Below are 16,339 nucleotides of genomic sequence, written 5' to 3' on the forward strand. Positions count from 1 at the left end.
TTATGCCAGTGAAGCTTACATTCGCCAAGACTGCAACCCTCGCGCATAAGCTTCTAAACTACAGGCCGAGTCTTTTCTCTCGGATCGACAGCGTTTTCCTGCTTTATTCCTTTCTCCTTGTCGGTGTTCCTTTCCAACCACGATGGACAATACTACCAAGCGGCCCCCGTCAATAGAGTGGAGCGAGCTATTTGCGCAAAACCCCTCCTATGAGCCGACTACGTACAAGGCACTCGACAACCTCGCGTCGAATGGCGACCTCGCTTTTCTGCATGCCAAGTTCTGGAACGAGATCCGTGAATGGACCCGGAATGACATCACGGATATGTCGCGCATCGTTCACCCAGAGCTTGCGGGACCCGGGAGCATTTTTATCGGGGGCATGAACCATGCGCTTAACGAAGATATTCTTGCGAAAAATGATATCCATGCGGTTATTGCTATTCATCCCAAGGACTCACTTGCATGGGACAAGAGCAACATCACCTACGGGCTACAAAGGTTCTTCCCTGGCGAAAACGGCATCACAAGCAGCGTCGTGAAGTACCCCCTCATTATTCCGCTAGAGGACAATGCCAACTCAAATCTGATCGATTACTTCGATCAGACTAATGCTTTTATCAAGCGGCATAGTGGCGAGGGGAGGAACATCTTGATTCACTGTAAATCTGGGCGCTCACGCTCTGTCGCAGTGCTAATCGCGTATCTGCAGCAAAAGTTCTGCTCCGAGAAAGGTCTTGCATCTCTGAAGGACAAGACTACGGCTAAAGAGAAGATGCGGATACAACGTGAGGAGATCACAGAGGCGATACGTACGCAACGCCTCCCTGTAGTCGTTATAATGGAACGATTTGATGAGCTGTTGGCGCGGTACGACCTCCAACTTATCGGGGCTCCAGACTATGAGAGCAAGAATACGAATGGACTTCCTGCTTCTGCGCTGGTGGAATCTAAGATTCTTGAGAGCAGCAAACAACCAGAGCTTGTAGCGAAAAAGGAGAGTAAGGTCGTACAGACAAAGGGTGGCGCGGCAGTGCTTAAGATATGTGTTGCTGCAGCTTTCTTTAAGAACAACCAGAAGCCTACGGAAGCCGTAGTGCATCAATTCTTCGAAGTTAACGAGGCCTACTTTTATGAGCTAGAAGCATTAGAGTACAAGGGTCGGTCTTACGTTAGCTCTGAACATGCATGTCGCGGCCTTGTGGAATTCTGCTTCAGGTACGCTAAGGATGAGTATGGTCTCACGCTGCCGAAGAATATAGAGGAGCATGTTAAGAGAGTTTTAGTAAAATAGAATCAACAAAGGCCTTCAATAGTTTCAATCTGAATTGTTCTCTCGCGGCTAGTCTAGGTGATTTTAAACTTCTAACACGTGATTAAATGCTCAAGAGACCGCCGTCAAATATCGGAGGTTGATATCTTAGCCACAATCTGCCTTGAAAATAATTAGATTATAAGCCGGAAATGGTTTCATACCACGCGGTATATGCAGATCAGCTTCAGCTGGCCTCACGTCGAGAGTACTGGCAAGATGGACGAAATCCGACCGCGGGGAAACAGCCCGCCTTACATACACGAACATGGCGCCGTCACAGTGGAGGCGCTCAAGGCGACTACAGATGCACAAATCTGTGGCTACTTTTCTGACAATCCCGGTAAGCACCTGCGAATATGGCTGGGACACCGAGTCAGACCGGCTAACTGCTGCCATTCACTACTGGAAAGACTACAAGGCAGGCTGCGGTTCACTATCCACCTGCAGCACTCCCAGCGGCGGCAAGTCATGGGGTTGTTGCGACGAGAAAAGCTGCTACATCCCCGCTACATGTGAGGATGCTTCAGCTCCCGACTGTGGGGGCACTGCTGCCTCACTCTGCCCTTACTCTCCAATCATGAAATGGTAGGACTGCTTGCTGAGTGTTGATATCCAAGATTGACAAACTAATCTTAGCACCTACGGAGCCTCGTCGCGGTGCCTCTACTTCATTTACCAAACCGCTTCCGACGACAACTCCAAGCTTACGTCCTGGGGTTGCGGGGAAACGCCGACGACATACATCGTCGGACCGCTGCAAGCTGAGCATACTGCTTCAGCGACGGCCCCAACGAATGACGAAACAGATTCAAGCTCCGGTCTTTCAAAGGACGCCACGATTGCTCTTGCCGTTATTCTCCCTGTTGTAGGGTTGGCGATCCTTGTGGCTGCAGCCATGCTGTTCATCCGGCGGCGTAAGAAGAGAGAGCGCAACGCGATTTCGGCGCCCGGTGAAGGAGCAAGATCTGAGATGGAGCAAACTACGGAATATGCGCCTGTCCCTGCAGTGCCACCGTACGAGATGGGTGACAATGGCTTGCGGCCCGAACTAGACAGCCATGAAGTTCGTTATGGGACTAATTAATGGACAAAATTGTATCCGACGGTGGAAAACGCCCAAATCCGTAAGTAAATGGAGACCAGAGATATAGATATGAGACCGCCTATTACAATGTCCCCACCTACTCAATATATAGTGGTAAGACATAATAAGTTTCAGCAGCAACAAATGTTTCACTGTTGAATAGGCTATACCTCATATTTATGGGGACAGAAATTTGAAAGGATAGGTAACGATCAACGATAACGTACGAGTGATGCTATAGCACGACATCGCTTATGCGAAACGCGACCGCCGCCCTATTCCAACGTGTAGATAGTACCAGAACCCAAACCAGAACTTTTGTCCTCGTCGTGTACTACTAAGGAAACTGAATGCTACAATCCATCACATGCTACTTTCAGGCACCAAGTTTAATAACTTATTTCTCCAGCAAGCTGCTCTAAATCAACGCCTATAGCTATTACTTATAAGGATTCCATGTTACTTGTTGAACTTATAATAATTAATTTTCAGACGTCTCGGAGCAACTATACACTATGCATGCAGTGTCAGTATAAATCATCACTATCTTGCATACGTCCAGCACGCGGAAATGTCTCACAGACCCCATGTCCATTGCCACTTTCCACCGGCGCGCTCAACCATCAATTCTATCCTTGCCCATTGCACGGATACTGTCGAGATGAACATGAAGGACCCCACCAGAACGGCCATGTACAAATAGGAACCTGGGGATGTGCTTTCAGTCACCAGGAAACCCGCCAACGGCGTTCCCATCAGCCCAGCTGCGCCCTGGAGCATATACATAATGCCAGTGATGTGAGGCATTTCGGATATACCAAACAGCTCTACTAACGCAGGTGAGAAGAGTCCAATGTACGCACTGGCAAATAAGCCATACACAACCGTAAAAGTAATGAAGAGTGCCCTGCCAAGCTCTACATCTGATGACCCCAGAACTGTACTCGAAACCCAGAGACCAGCTGTAGACGTACAACTGAGAAGCGTCGTCAGAAAGAATGAGTCTAGACGCCCAATTCTATCAGCAATAAATCCGACTCCGACCTTTCCAATAGCATTACACGCATTGCTAAGAGCTGTGAAGTTGGCTCCGTCTGTGTCTTTGTAGCCAAGCGTTTTGGAGAAGGCTGCGATGTAAAATATAGGAGTATAATACGCAGCACTTTGGAAGAAGGCGTTGATACTTTGCGCAAGGAATTTGCGGGTCAATACAAGTTTTCGTGGGGGCAGGGGAACTTTGAAAAGTGCAGTAGCCCAACTAGGTCGTGTATTGGCAACCTGTAATGAAGCAGCCATCTGTGGCTCCCAGGTTAAAGTACAGCCTGATATACAAATGAGAACTGTACATATACAGCCTGTAAGTCGTAGAGTATTTTGATAGCCGAACTCGCCAATGCAGGCTGTGAGGACCGGGGACCATACCAGGCCGCCAACACCAGTCCCAGAAGAGATTATTCCCATGCACAATGCCCTGTGGCGGCCAAACCAGCTAGGTGGAACAACCATAGACGGCATAAAAGATAGACATGTTGCAATACCGATCAAAAGCCCCTGTGTCAATTGCAAATGCCACAAGGTAGTTCCAAAACTTGCAAGTATGCTGGCGATACCGTACAGTAGACCCCCAGTGCATACAACGACTGACGGTTGAAAATACTTGGTCCACGAAACAACGTACGGTGCCCCAAGTTTCATAAGAGATGCGGCGATACTCCCTATCAATGTGATCTCAGCAGATGAGGCCCCAGTGAAAGGGTTACCAGCCTTTCTCGACATGTCTTCGTATAGAGATTGAAAAATCCCGAAGCAAAATAAAAGACCACATCCTGAAAAGTTCAACATGAACGCGGCTATGACTATCGAGCATTGGCGCCTGCAAAAAGTAAGTGCTCTATTACACGAGTCGATCTTACGATATAGTACTTACCATTTTGACGGCTTCTGATGTCTTTGGCTAGTACTCTGTCCATTTTCTTCAGCTGGCATGGCTCCTTGGTATAGTGGTAAAGGGTGATTGGTTTTGATACCGGTAGGTAGAGCAAGGGGAAAGTGTGAATAAATAATCTCAGTCTGGTATAGAGGCCAGGCTAACTGGGCAAAAGCTGCAAAGACAGGTTCCGGTGCATTTTGCAGCGCAAGTTCAACTGCAGACAGGCTGCTGTGTTTTTATTTTCTTTTTGATTTCCTTGGCAAAGTATCCAGACTGTGGCAGCTCGCGCTAAGAAAGTCTTTGGAAATTATTTGCGATCTTATCGCTTTATGGAGTGGACACAGACGCTATAAGTGGGTTGAAAGCATATAATAGGCTGGCTCGCAGGTACCCCAGGTACAATTATGAGCATGAACCATGCATGCCGGAGCTGCGACCCGAGAGTCAAGGGACAGACCTTTACGGATACAGTCTTCGATATTCGAGGTCAAGTAAATACCTCAACGTATATTCCATAGCCACAGATTCCTCTATAAACTAGTTCCGCTCCGTCCTTTTGCCGAGTGTGAAACAGAAGGGCTTAAACTTGACAGCTGGTAAGCTAGAGTTTACGGAAGTGCTGGATAAGTGTGCCCCACATGCCCTAGGGTAGCTTACTATAGAGAGTCGGACTTAACCGCGAGTCCTGAGTTAAATATATGCTTTTAACCATTATAGTAATTTACGTGCTTGCGAACCATACCCACTTATTATGTATATAACCTTGTTAACGCATCTCAGTTTATTTAACCAGAAAATTTCTCCATAGCTCACTTACGTCAAACACTCCGAACCATAAGCCTTCATACAGCATTTCACCAGTGGCTTGAATGCACAAGCAAACTATAAACGATGGATAAGTACCGACCGCCCTACATCGTACTTTTCAAATATGAGAATACAATCTTCCCAGCCCAAAGCGCAGAGAGGCTGCTGGACGTGTAAAAGTGCGCTGAGCCAGTCAGGCGTGTATACAACTAGACTAATATAAGCACCAGGTCGCAAGATTGGTTGCGATAGGAGTCTCCCTTGTTGCGAAAATTGTCTTCGAACTAGCCGAGCTTGCCAGGGCTACGGGCCTCGCCTGGTATGGCGGCCTGAGTCTACCATCGAGCCTCGGCATATTCGCTCTCAACTGCCGCCCTTCTCTGCGAGCTCGACTCAGGTGCCACAGGGACATGAAACGAGATTCTTGATCTACGACTCGAAAGACATGGACCTCGCAGCAGGTCGCCTTAATTGGCATAAGGCACTGGCGGGGGCCCTAGCAGGGCCAAGGTGCACTCCCATGTTACACCGGCCTTCTACTGACCAGGAGAGCGCCATCTTCAGTTACTGTCTGTATTAGACTTCTCGGTAACTCACTTAGGGTGCATTGAGCTGACGTACTTATTAAGACATTCACGTAATAGCCCCAATGTGCTCGACTACTCAATCCGATAATGGGCTGTGGCAGGAACTACCATCAGTCGCCCTCTCTATGTATGATGCTTCTACCGAAGCACTCTTCTACTCCATGCTTGCGATTTCAGGGCATCATCGCTGGGGTCCCAACGCCGCGAATACCTTTAAGGCAAAAGCAGTACAAGCACTCACCCGCTCACTCATCCACACAAATAGCCATGCTCAAAAAAGTACACCATCGCAATTAGCAGCAGTCATGATGTTGTGCATGCATAGTGTAGGTGCCATAACCAGAACTATATGAGATATCTTGGACGGAGCTCACAAAATATCATCAGGTTTTCGACGCTGACGAGGGTCACTTCTATATTCACTTGGGAGGAGCTAGACGGGTTTTACAGAATCTGAACCTAGACTACAGGCAAAACAAGATCACTGAGTTTCTCACCGTATGGCTCATGTACTATCACGTACTTAGCGGTTTTGTCCACCCACTACGGCAGGCCCAGGATGTATATGATGATATCTCACTTGATCGAATCATTTCGCAGGACGACTCAACAATCGTGCGTAGCATTGTTTCGCTCGGGTGTCTGTCTCCTACTAAATCTTGAAACAGATTCTAGGGCTTCTAGGCTGCTCGCCTGGCGTCTTCATCGCTATCCGCCGTATTAATATCCTTCGCGCGAGTATCCTCTTCAAGCAAGCCGACGTACCCGTACCTACTGATACGACCGAACAACGGTCCGCATTAGAAGCAATGCTTTTATCTGCTGAGCAGCACCTCAGTCGCGATGAGACGACCTGCTTAGTACACCTAAACCGTGCGGAGGCTGTAGCTAAGGCGGAGCTGTATCGGTTGGCCGCTCTCCTTTACTTGCAACGTGTGGTGCCGGTAGATGGAGATGAGAATCGTAGAGCAGCATACGTGCAGCAGGCACTTTCCATCATGTCAGGGCTCACGGTGGCGACGAGTCCCTGGCCTTGTTTCATTGTAGCTTGCGAAGTAACGTTGGAAGAGCAGCGGCTGCAAATCCTTGAGGTTCTTTATAAGATGGATACGGTGCGAAAAATTGGAAATATGCATGTTACGCGTACCATCGTTGAGACTATTTGGAAGCAACAAGACCTTCGAGCTGGGATTGAACAAGTTGGTTGGTGGTCTTACCCAAGCTTAGATCTGTCAGTTCCTTGGTTTGCATAATATATGGTAGTAAATTCCATTTCCCCCTATCAGTAATATGTTTCTATAAATGAGAAGATTTATAGAAATTAAATTAAATTTAATTCTATATAATTAACAATATGTATAATTACTTTTAAATATAATACTTTTTATTTCTAGTAATAAATAAACTTAAGAATATTTAATAATTTTATTAATACCTTATGAAGTTGCCCTGGTTTACCTCCTTAGCCTAGTTTATCTTACAAATATATAAATAGTAATAGTTTATATTATATTAAAGAAGCCTCTTAGTTTTACGCTACTCGGCTCGAGCCAACAAGTAGTCTTTTAATCTTTCCACCTGATGGCCACTTCAATGCTTTATAATGTATAGGAAGTATTGACGCCAAAGCTGTCCACGAGACTCCTCAATATACTTTTCTTTATGTTAATACTAGCTAAGTCTAGAGCTGCTCACAGGCCTGTAGATAGCTGTCACTCTGAGAACAGTGATCCAGTAAGATATTTCAATCCTGTGTCGCAAGCAACTGTAACAATCTTTTTTCCTGGGCCAAGTTCTCTGGCGAGGTGAATTGCAGCTGCGATGTTTAAGCCGGATGATGTCCCAACGAAAAGTCCTTCATATTTGGCAAGTTTCCTGCACATCTCTCGTCCTTCTTCCTCCTTTAAGGCCTGCGTATCATCGTATAATGCTTTATCGACGTGTTGAGAGATGAAGCCTGGTGAGATACCGTCCACGCCGTGGGCGCCTTTCTGTCCTTTCGACAGTAGGGCTGCGCCTTCAGGCTCGACGAGAACGACTCGGATATCTGGCATGATCGGTTTCAGGACACTGGAAACGGCCATAACCATACCCCCAGTGCCAAAGGATCCGCAGAATGCATCAAATCCGTTTGGAAACTGAGCGGTCAGCTCATGGCCGATCTGTCTATACCCAACAAGCGCGTCACTATTGCTGAACTGATCTGTATAGAAATAGCCATCTCCTTTGCTGAGCTCCACGGCTTTGCTTTTCATATGCGTCATCAGATCCGCAGTGGCTTTACCGGTAGGGCTATGAGTTATATCAACCGTGGCTCCAAACGCCGCCATAGTAAGCAGCTTCTCGTTGGCATAGGCATTAGAAGAGTGTGCCACAAATGGGTAACCTTTCACAGCACAAACGAATGCCAGTGACGAGCCTGTGCTGCCGCCTGTGGCCTCAACAACCGTCATGTGAGGCGCCAGTCGCCCGGATCTCTCAGCTTCCTCAATCATTGATTTCGCCATACGATCTTTGTAAGAGCCTGTTGCACTGAAATACTCTAGCTTCACATACACATCTGCGCAGCCCTCAGGGACAACGTGCTGAAGCTTCACCACGGGAGTATTCCCCAATACGTCAAGTATCGAGGCGGCGGGGGGTGGAGGAACCATGAGTACAGTTCGGTCGCAATCGAGTCGGACAGTTTAGATGAAGATCTGACTGTCGCCGAAGGCTTCGCAGTGATGTGCAAAAGTATTGAAAGGAGTACAGATCTTGGCAGACGATGAAGATTGAACAGAGTCCGGCAAGTTGCGCCAGGATCTTTTACAATGCAGTGGCTAAGCGCCTTAAATAAGAAAATTCTTTACAGTAAACAGTCTTTCACAGGCCCTTGAGGTGTTTTTCTTCTTCTTAGCCCTAGTATTAAAATGGAATAGTCTATACACTTTTTGATAAAAACGAATTAAGAAAAAGCGAGGAAAAGAATGATTCAATTTGCCGCTGGTAGTTCATACGAATCATGGTCAGCTCTATGGGGTAGCGACTCAAAACTTTGGCAATATTTTGCGAGACTTCTTCTGATTTGACCCACTACAGCCACTAGCTCTAAGACTAGACTGGAATTGGCTTGGCTAGGTAGGCTAGAGCAGGCAATGATTGACAACTGGGGGGGGGCGAGGGCTGCTTTCTTTCCGGTAGCGACATTCAGCGCCTCGGCGTGATCTCCCACGCAGGAGTCGACCCCGTAGCTCTTATCGATCGCAGAATATTACCCCGCAAAGATAACAGGGGCTTTCAAAAATGACCGAAGGCCAAACTCATAGGTCTTCTGGCCGACACAGCTTCCAGGTTTGCGCGTGACTCTTGCTTTCTTAACGTTACTCCCACGAAGTCGGGGTGTCAGGCATAAAAGATCTGTGTCTAAAAATGGGATCTTCTGTACAGAGTAGGCCGATGAACAGTTAAATATGCACGATGCGCCCCATACTTACCGTGCAGTTCCATCAGGGCGCGAAGAGATAATTGTTCAACTACTTGGAATGACTAGTGGGACGATCAAAATCATTACAAAAATTACAATTGCTTGCTCGGATATCTGTTTCGTAAGATCTACTACCCATCAGTTGCGCAGAGTCTAACTACAGAAAGTTGACTTAAGAATGGACTTACTCAACCATGTCTCAAACCTGCTCCCGTCGAAAACCCTACGCAAGCTAGGCCCCACCCGTTCAAATATAAGCATGCAATGGCAGCTACAGACACCGATGCCCTTATTTCTTGAAAGCAGCGAGCTTTCCACTGGTACTCCACTCATAGGGGAGGCCATACTCGACACGAGAAAAGATTTAGACGTCAAGAGCTTCCATGTGACATTGCGTCTCCATCGCCACTACAAGAAACCCCTTCGTCCCAACTGCCCTGACTGTGCTCACGATTATGTTCAGCTTCAAAGGTGGATTTTTATTGATAGCAAACCTATGCCAGCCAATGGAAAATACCCCTTCATGTTCACTACGCGGCTTGACAACGACACGCCTCCCTCGGTGACTACACCTCTGTTGGACCTCACGTACGAATTATCCGCAGAGCTCATACTGGCCACTGGAGAGCCCATTATCTGGAAACACAACCTCGAAGTGAAACGTTCACTGTACAGACCCGAAATTCTTCGTGATGATTCTTTGAGAATTTCAGGAACCCCGTTGAACGCGCGTTTGTCGTCGGAGCAAATTATCAGACTGGACAAGAAAACTCATGTAGACTTTTCGCTCTCTCAAATCAGGCACGAAAAAGGACGTGAGATCTACGCATGGGAAGCGCTCGGGGTGGAATGGAGGCTTGAAGAGCGCATAGAGGGGCCACTGGGTATTTGTGCCCGGCACGCGGACGAAGAAGAGAGCGAGCCTGGCAGTCGCAGGCAAAGCGTCTGTCACACCATAGCAAAGGGACGGCCTCCCAACGAATGGAAGACCTTCCAGAGTGACCAGGAGACGACTTCGACACTAAGTTTCGAGTATGGGCCGGTTGCGAAGATGATTACAAAACGCAATAAGTCATGCGCATGCGAAGAGGCCTCGAACAGCGCCCTGAGGATTTCGCACGACTTTGTCCTGGAAGTTTCATTGTCAGCAGTAACGATGACATCTGATGAGCCTGCAGTATCAGTAGCATCTAACAGTTCTCGGATGATCAGAATTCATCGACGAGTCATCCTCACAGAGCGCCAGGATAACTCTTTCGAGAACCTTAGCGAAACGTTACCGGTATATACAAGCATCGAGTCTGACTTACCTGCCTACTTTGTATGATAAAACCAAACAAGAGAACAGCTTTTATTGCATAAACTTCTTGGAATCGGGCAGGGCCACACCAAAAGAATATCATCTAGAGTTACAACCATGATTTGGAGTTTATGCGTATATTTGGAAAAACGCAAAGCCGTTGTCGAGCCCTTCATTGAAATCTAATCATATACATATATACATGCTCAGAGATATGTACCGTTGAGTCGGGCGCTGCCTTGACCATGTTATTTACCAATGTATTCAAACTGTTGAGCGCCACGTTCTAATTCACCCACTGTGGCCAGTGAGTGTTGAGTGCAACCGTCCGTGTTCACCTCCGAAAGACTAAGAAATTACAGCTTCTCTGTCCGCCAACCATCACCACGCACGGTCTAGAGAGCTCTCCTAATGTCGCCACGGACTCGAATATTGATCCCTTCGTGCGCCCTCCGTTGCACATACCCAAAACATGCGCCTTCTCGGACCAGGAACTCCGAACCGAGGATTGCATTTCTTGTCCTTGTGACACATTTGGCTAGTTACTTGCATTGCAGCCGAACTCCACTAATTGGGCTAGATCGAAGCTTAGCTGAAAACTAAAAAGAAAAGCGGGCCACGATCGCAAAAAATTGCCAACATCATTCTGGTGTTATCTAATTGCTTTCACATGGCCTGTGCTGTAGTCCCAGCTTGAGTCACGGCAGCTGGGCTGTCTACTCAGTATAATAGTCGCTACCTCCCATATTCAATTTCAGATATCGTAAGCAGATTGTTTGACACAGATAACGTGTTTCAAAATGGCTGCCACTAATTCGGAGACAGAGGGTACCAGTGATCAACTGCAATACTCGAAATGGTAAGCTACATGTTTCCGCAACCAACCTTCTTACTGATGAATAGCAGGAGATACGTATCAATTGTCTTTGCCTCTTTTATGATCAACTTCACGGCATGCGGCCTCCTATTTAGTTTCGGAGTGTATCAAGAACATTACGAAGCTATGATTCCTACACCAGGCACTCCTTTCACTGGCGCCTCATCCGCTACTATTGATCTCATCGGGACCCTATCAGCCGCACTGATGACTATAGTAGCTCCATTTGTCATGGCATGGACAAAGTACTATGGCCCTCGACCTGTGGTATGCCTCGGTGGAATACTGTTCAGTGTAGCTTCGGTTCTTGCAAGCTTTGGTAGAGCTCTGTGGCACTTCCAGCTTGCGCAAGGACTATTGCTAGGGTTTGCCACCGGCTTTTCCTTTGTGCCTTCCATGACAGTTGCCCCTACTTGGTTTGAAAAACAGAGAGGCCTGGCAATGGGCATTATATCTGCTGGCACAGGCATAGGCGGCTTAGTTTGGACACCTGCAATCTCGGCCTGTATCAACAGCTTGGGATTCCGAAACACATTAAGGCTAGCTGGATGTGTTGCTACAATACTCATCTGCATCTCCGGGTTTATTCTTGAATGGGAGCCATCAATGGCGAAACATCTCTCGGGACAAAACTCAGCTCTTTCCCCCATCACTGCCATATTCAAAATTCCTGTTCCTAGCAAGCAGACGGTCCGGCAAAGAGTATTCTTTACACAAGCCGCCAGTACGCTATTTCAGAGTGCTGCTTATTACATCCCAGTATTTTTTACTGTCACTTATACCAAGACGCTGGGATATACTGAAGAAGAAGGCGCAAATCTAACTGCGGTAAGCAATGCTTGTAACGCTATTGGCAAGATTGCTGTTGGGTTTATCGCAGATAGGTTGGGTAGGCTCAATTCGTTCTTTCTGACAACTTTACTCACCGCTTTTGTTTGCGTGGGAATCTGGATTCCAAGCACACTAGTCGGGGATAACAACGAAACAGCCGCCCGGGGTCTTTTTGTTAGTTTCACAGTCTTATACGGACTACTGGCCAGCGCATTTATCAGCTTATTTCCAGCCGCACTTATCGAGCTATTTGGTGTTCAAGAGCTGCCACGGATTGCTGGTGTCATGTATATGTTGCAAGGATTGGCCACTCTTGTGGGTACACCTGTTGCAGGTGCACTCATACGAGGAGAGGGATCGTCTAGAAGCTCCAGCGACTACACTCCAATGTCAGCATGGGCTGGAGCACTTATGGCTTCGGCTGCGGTTGCAGTTGCTGGAGTGAGACTCGAAGCAATGAAAGGATCGGGCAACGGAACACCGAAACGAAAGTGGAAGCTGTGACCATATGACCATCGAAAAAGTCTTTGGGACAAGCAATGTGTTTATGCAAAATACCACTTAGGTTTATTGCCCGTTCAAAGGAGGCAGGTAGATGTAAAATGGATACTATTTGCCAGAAACTAATTAATTACTGTAAGATAATTAATTTTCTTCCTCTTTGTTTAAGTTTTATAATAATAAAAAGATATTATAGTACTTGATATTAAAATTCGCCCTCCTTAATGGCGTGCATAAAGGTGGGCCTGTTATTATTAAGTTATAATCATGCCGAACTCAAGACTCTCTGTCTTGGCATGACCCTTTTAAAATAGCAATTCATATAGAGCTGTAGTAGAATGGTAAAGGTTCTTTAGGGATCTCCAAGTCAGCAGTTCTCACATTGTTTCAATGGGCATTCTTGTGAGATGCGTTGCTTCGGATATCGGCATCTTATCAAACACGCCAGTCGAACTCAGGATATGAGTCACTTGCTATAGCCGTCTTATCCGTGATCCTCCACGATCGGCTCTCGGTTCATCTCATCTATAAAAGCAAGTATGCGATTGCTCATTCTTAATTTTCCGTAGTTGCATAAGACTTATACTTCGATGGCCATTTGAAACGAAGCCATGCCAGACAAACCTTGCCCAACAATTATTCTAATCGGCCCCGAAGGCGCTGGGAAATCAACCATTGGAAAAGTCCTTTCAGAAAAACTCAACAGAGAACTATACAGCCTTGATCGACACCGCAAAGAGCTCTACGCACCATTCGACTACGACGATGCCCGTGCAAACAAGCTATACGAACAAGAGGGCGTGGAGGCTTTGTTGAAGTACTGGAAGTACTTTGAATACAGAGCCGTCGTGGACATCTTACAAAATGCTCTGAAGCCCGGGGATAGGTTTTACGGCAAGATTCTCGATTTCGGGGCGGGCCATTCTATTTTTGAGAATAAGGAGGAACTCGATCGTGTTGCGGAACTTATTTCTTCTTATAAAGCGGTCTTTCTTATCCTTCCTTGTGAGGACACCAATGAAGCGCTTCGTATCATGGAGGAACGCAGAGGTCATGAGTTGAGCTACAACCGCCACTTTTTAAACCACCCGAGCAACAAAATGCTGGCAAAGGCTGCTGTTTACACGAACGATAAAAGTCCCGAGAGGAGCACCGATGAGATATTAGAATATTTGGACGTTTAACTGTGTCAATAAGGTCTGAGTAAGAGAAGGCCGGATAATAATTTTATAAATACATAAAATAAGTACACTATCACTGGGTTAACCATTACGCTAACCATTGTGCTTAACTGGAGTTTCTCACTTTTATTATGACACAAAGACTTGTGTAAATATTTGCATGTGAAGAATTCTCTAGTGAACTTCTGCCTAACCGCTAGGGTGGCCCGACCACTGTAATCAGATTGGATATCACCCAATTTGGTAGGTGTAAGTAAGATTAAGCCGTGCGTGGGAAGCTTAAAATATGTCACTGTCCTTGACTGAATTTTGATTCATTTTCCTATTTTTCGTAAATAACATCCGATGTTCTTGGACGCGTTGAATAAGCCGATAGACGGTGTCGTCGTTGTCGATCACGGGTGTCTCACCGATGCAATCCTGGCCAGAGATGTCGACACGGTAGAGTCGATGCTATCCTCTGGCGCCGATCCAAACGCTCGAAGAGTCGGAAAAGAAACACCAGTGTGGCGCTCAGTGGATGGACAACATATGAAGCCGGAGAGACAAGATCCCAATTCGTGCTATGAGCTGTATCCTCTTGATCTTGCAATGACAAGACGCCCAGCCTGCCGTCGTATTGTCGAACTATTACTCAGACACGGCGCCGATCCGAATTCTCGCTACCCTCAAACTACAATCGCTCATCGAGTCTTGGAAAGAAGGGGTTTAGGCCCCGGCATGACATACAGCAAGCGGAATGTGTACCTCGACTTGATTCTTCGGCACCCACTACTTGATGTCAATCTCCAAGATGGGGATGGCATCACATTGATTCAAACTGCTTTGGACGTTGGGGATGCAGAAGCTGCACGAATACTGATCGACAGAGGCGCCGATCTCCGTTGCAGGGACGATTCCGGTAGAAACATCCTCCATCTTGTATCTGCCGACAATTGCGGAATCGACCTTGTTCAAGATATCATCGCTTTGGCACCAGATCTTCAGTACCAGTTTGACGAAAATAGCAGAACGCCACTTCACTATGCGATAGATTGCCAAAAACCAGGTCACCCGAGAGACGAGGTCAACTTTTTAATCTCCACTGGTGTCGACGTTACGGTCCGAGATGCCAATGGCGATACACCACTTCACATACTCTTCAGAAGACCGTTTCTTCTCGTTGCAGACTATTATGGCAATGCGGTTTGGCAGGGCTTTGTCAAGAAAACAATTGACTTACTGCTCTCGAAAGGAGCAGACATCAACGCTAGGAACGAAGCTGGTGAGACGCCTGTATTTAACTACTTCCGTGCGAGCAGCTTCAATGTGGATCTTACCTACGCGAAGATGGACGAGGAGAGGCATACTCTGTCTAAGAAATGGGGCGGCGATAGATGGAAGGTCAACAAGGAACTCGAAGAGCAGATTGTGGAAGAAACGGAGCCGAAAATTTGGGCGCTCTTTGAAGAGATGGGAGTGGAATGGTCGTTTGTCAATGCTAAGGGACAGTCTCTGCTCCATATTCTGGCTGGCCAAGAACGGTCGTCTAGAAGGGTAGCCAGGTTTCTGTTCTTGGTGGGTAAAGGATTGGATCCTACAGCGATGAACACGAAAGGTCAGACAGCGCTAGATATTGCGGCCATTGGAAAGGCGGATGACATTTTAGCACTGTACAAAACTGAGTAGATTGTCGCGCTCTAAAACCATGCGTAACTATGCTCCAAGATGGACATCCGGGGTTATTCTACAAGAACGTTCTGTCAAACAATCGATGTCTAAGTGAGGACGGGCGAAAAGAGGTTAAATACTACTGACAGGTCCTTGGGTGTTCATGCCACGAGATACAATGTGTTCAAACGCCTCATCTCTACTGATAGTAAAATTTCCTAGCCCCTTAGTCTCTCCTTGGGCAAAAGAGGCCCATAAATATTTCATCTCGTCTCCCAAGCTTTCCAGAACATTTCTCGAACCTACTCCATGCACGCATCGTGCCAGTCTGGCCACGTACCAAGTAAGAAAGGTGAATCAAGACCATGAGTGTAGCGCAAGGGTCTTTGCGATGGGTACCAGCCGAACTTGTATAGACTGATTGGCCTCCCGCCTGCAGATACTGTCTATGGAGTTTGACAGATTTTTCTCGAAATCAGCCAGACCATAAGTCGCTCAACAAGCCACTCAAAGAGATGCAGCCTAAAGTCAGGCAGCAAGGGATCATTCATGCGTGCGAACGGGCTCCTTCATACTTTGTGTGTACAATAAGTATGGAAATGTTTTGTGCAGCTAGCTGGATTCTTTGAGGGACTTCTGAAAGCATTGGAAGAGGTGCATGGCCTAAAGATGGTCCGAAAGCCATTGCACCAGACGGATATGGTTAGCTGCAAAGACAGCATCTCTTTGCTGGTCCTAGGTGCTTCAGAAGACATGAGTCGCTTAAAAACCAGCTCCGAGAGGTGCGGTAGCATTGGTTTACGATCCATC

General features: G+C 47.0%; 8 protein-coding genes across 8 annotated transcripts; 6 read left to right on the top strand and 2 right to left on the bottom strand.

Moving 5' to 3' along the window:
- Window positions 1-142: 142 nt before the first annotated feature.
- On the top strand, window positions 143-2,399 carry FOBCDRAFT_146796 (protein-tyrosine phosphatase-like protein; the record flags this gene model as incomplete). The annotated part of the gene is made up of 3 exons (XM_059608238.1): window positions 143-1,164; window positions 1,493-1,900; window positions 1,952-2,399. The coding sequence occupies 3 exons, from the start codon at window positions 143-145 to the stop codon at window positions 2,397-2,399; spliced, it is 1,878 nt and encodes a 625-aa protein (XP_059465951.1).
- Window positions 2,400-2,975: 576 nt separating this feature from the next.
- Window positions 2,976-4,385, bottom strand: FOBCDRAFT_264546 (monocarboxylate transporter; the record flags this gene model as incomplete). Its single annotated transcript, XM_059611340.1, has 3 exons — window positions 2,976-3,999; window positions 4,078-4,272; window positions 4,327-4,385. 3 exons carry the CDS (start codon window positions 4,383-4,385, stop codon window positions 2,976-2,978), a joined length of 1,278 nt encoding a protein of 425 aa, XP_059465952.1.
- Window positions 4,386-5,137: 752 nt separating this feature from the next.
- FOBCDRAFT_232154 (fungal-specific transcription factor domain-containing protein) lies at window positions 5,138-7,025 on the top strand. The gene is made up of 5 exons (XM_031190930.3): window positions 5,138-5,315; window positions 5,367-5,705; window positions 5,766-6,049; window positions 6,111-6,338; window positions 6,392-7,025. Exons 1-5 carry the CDS (start codon window positions 5,261-5,263, stop codon window positions 6,974-6,976), a joined length of 1,491 nt encoding a protein of 496 aa, XP_031032161.3. The 5' UTR covers window positions 5,138-5,260; the 3' UTR covers window positions 6,977-7,025.
- A 410-nt stretch (window positions 7,026-7,435) lies between these two features.
- On the bottom strand, window positions 7,436-8,377 carry FOBCDRAFT_146901 (cysteine synthase; the record flags this gene model as incomplete). The annotated part of the gene is made up of 1 exon (XM_031190932.2): window positions 7,436-8,377. One exon carries the CDS (start codon window positions 8,375-8,377, stop codon window positions 7,436-7,438), a length of 942 nt encoding a protein of 313 aa, XP_031032163.2.
- Window positions 8,378-9,367: 990 nt separating this feature from the next.
- FOBCDRAFT_207022 (uncharacterized protein) lies at window positions 9,368-10,516 on the top strand (the record flags this gene model as incomplete). Its single annotated transcript, XM_054707063.2, has 1 exon — window positions 9,368-10,516. The coding sequence occupies one exon, from the start codon at window positions 9,368-9,370 to the stop codon at window positions 10,514-10,516; it is 1,149 nt and encodes a 382-aa protein (XP_054563038.2).
- Window positions 10,517-11,289: 773 nt separating this feature from the next.
- Window positions 11,290-12,701, top strand: FOBCDRAFT_264548 (monocarboxylate transporter; the record flags this gene model as incomplete). Its single annotated transcript, XM_031190934.2, has 2 exons — window positions 11,290-11,348; window positions 11,396-12,701. 2 exons carry the CDS (start codon window positions 11,290-11,292, stop codon window positions 12,699-12,701), a joined length of 1,365 nt encoding a protein of 454 aa, XP_031032165.2.
- Window positions 12,702-13,277: 576 nt separating this feature from the next.
- Window positions 13,278-13,955, top strand: FOBCDRAFT_232155 (uncharacterized protein). The gene has a single exon (XM_031190936.3). It carries the CDS (start codon window positions 13,310-13,312, stop codon window positions 13,880-13,882), a length of 573 nt encoding a protein of 190 aa, XP_031032167.2. The 5' UTR covers window positions 13,278-13,309; the 3' UTR covers window positions 13,883-13,955.
- A 269-nt stretch (window positions 13,956-14,224) lies between these two features.
- Window positions 14,225-15,547, top strand: FOBCDRAFT_207025 (ankyrin repeat-containing domain protein; the record flags this gene model as incomplete). The annotated part of the gene is made up of 1 exon (XM_031190937.2): window positions 14,225-15,547. The coding sequence occupies one exon, from the start codon at window positions 14,225-14,227 to the stop codon at window positions 15,545-15,547; it is 1,323 nt and encodes a 440-aa protein (XP_031032168.2).
- Between the last annotated feature and the right edge of the window lie 792 nt (window positions 15,548-16,339).

The sequence above is a fragment of the Fusarium oxysporum genome, chromosome X (genome assembly GCF_013085055.1).
Source record: "Fusarium oxysporum Fo47 chromosome X, complete sequence".
Lineage (NCBI taxonomy): Eukaryota > Fungi > Ascomycota > Sordariomycetes > Hypocreales > Nectriaceae > Fusarium > Fusarium oxysporum.

Excerpts from the sequence above, each read along its gene's own strand:
- FOBCDRAFT_232154 (XM_031190930.3), top strand. The coding sequence starts at position 5,261 with ATGAGAATACAATCTTCCCAGCCCAAAGCGCAGAGAGGCTGCTGGACG. Across the intron at positions 5,706-5,765 it reads GAGCGCCATCTTCAGTTACT|ACATTCACGTAATAGCCCCA; the intron begins GTCTGTATTAGA and ends GTACTTATTAAG. Across the intron at positions 6,339-6,391 it reads CGCAGGACGACTCAACAATC|ATTCTAGGGCTTCTAGGCTG; the intron begins GTGCGTAGCATT and ends ATCTTGAAACAG.
- FOBCDRAFT_232155 (XM_031190936.3), top strand. The coding sequence starts at position 13,310 with ATGCCAGACAAACCTTGCCCAACAATTATTCTAATCGGCCCCGAAGGC.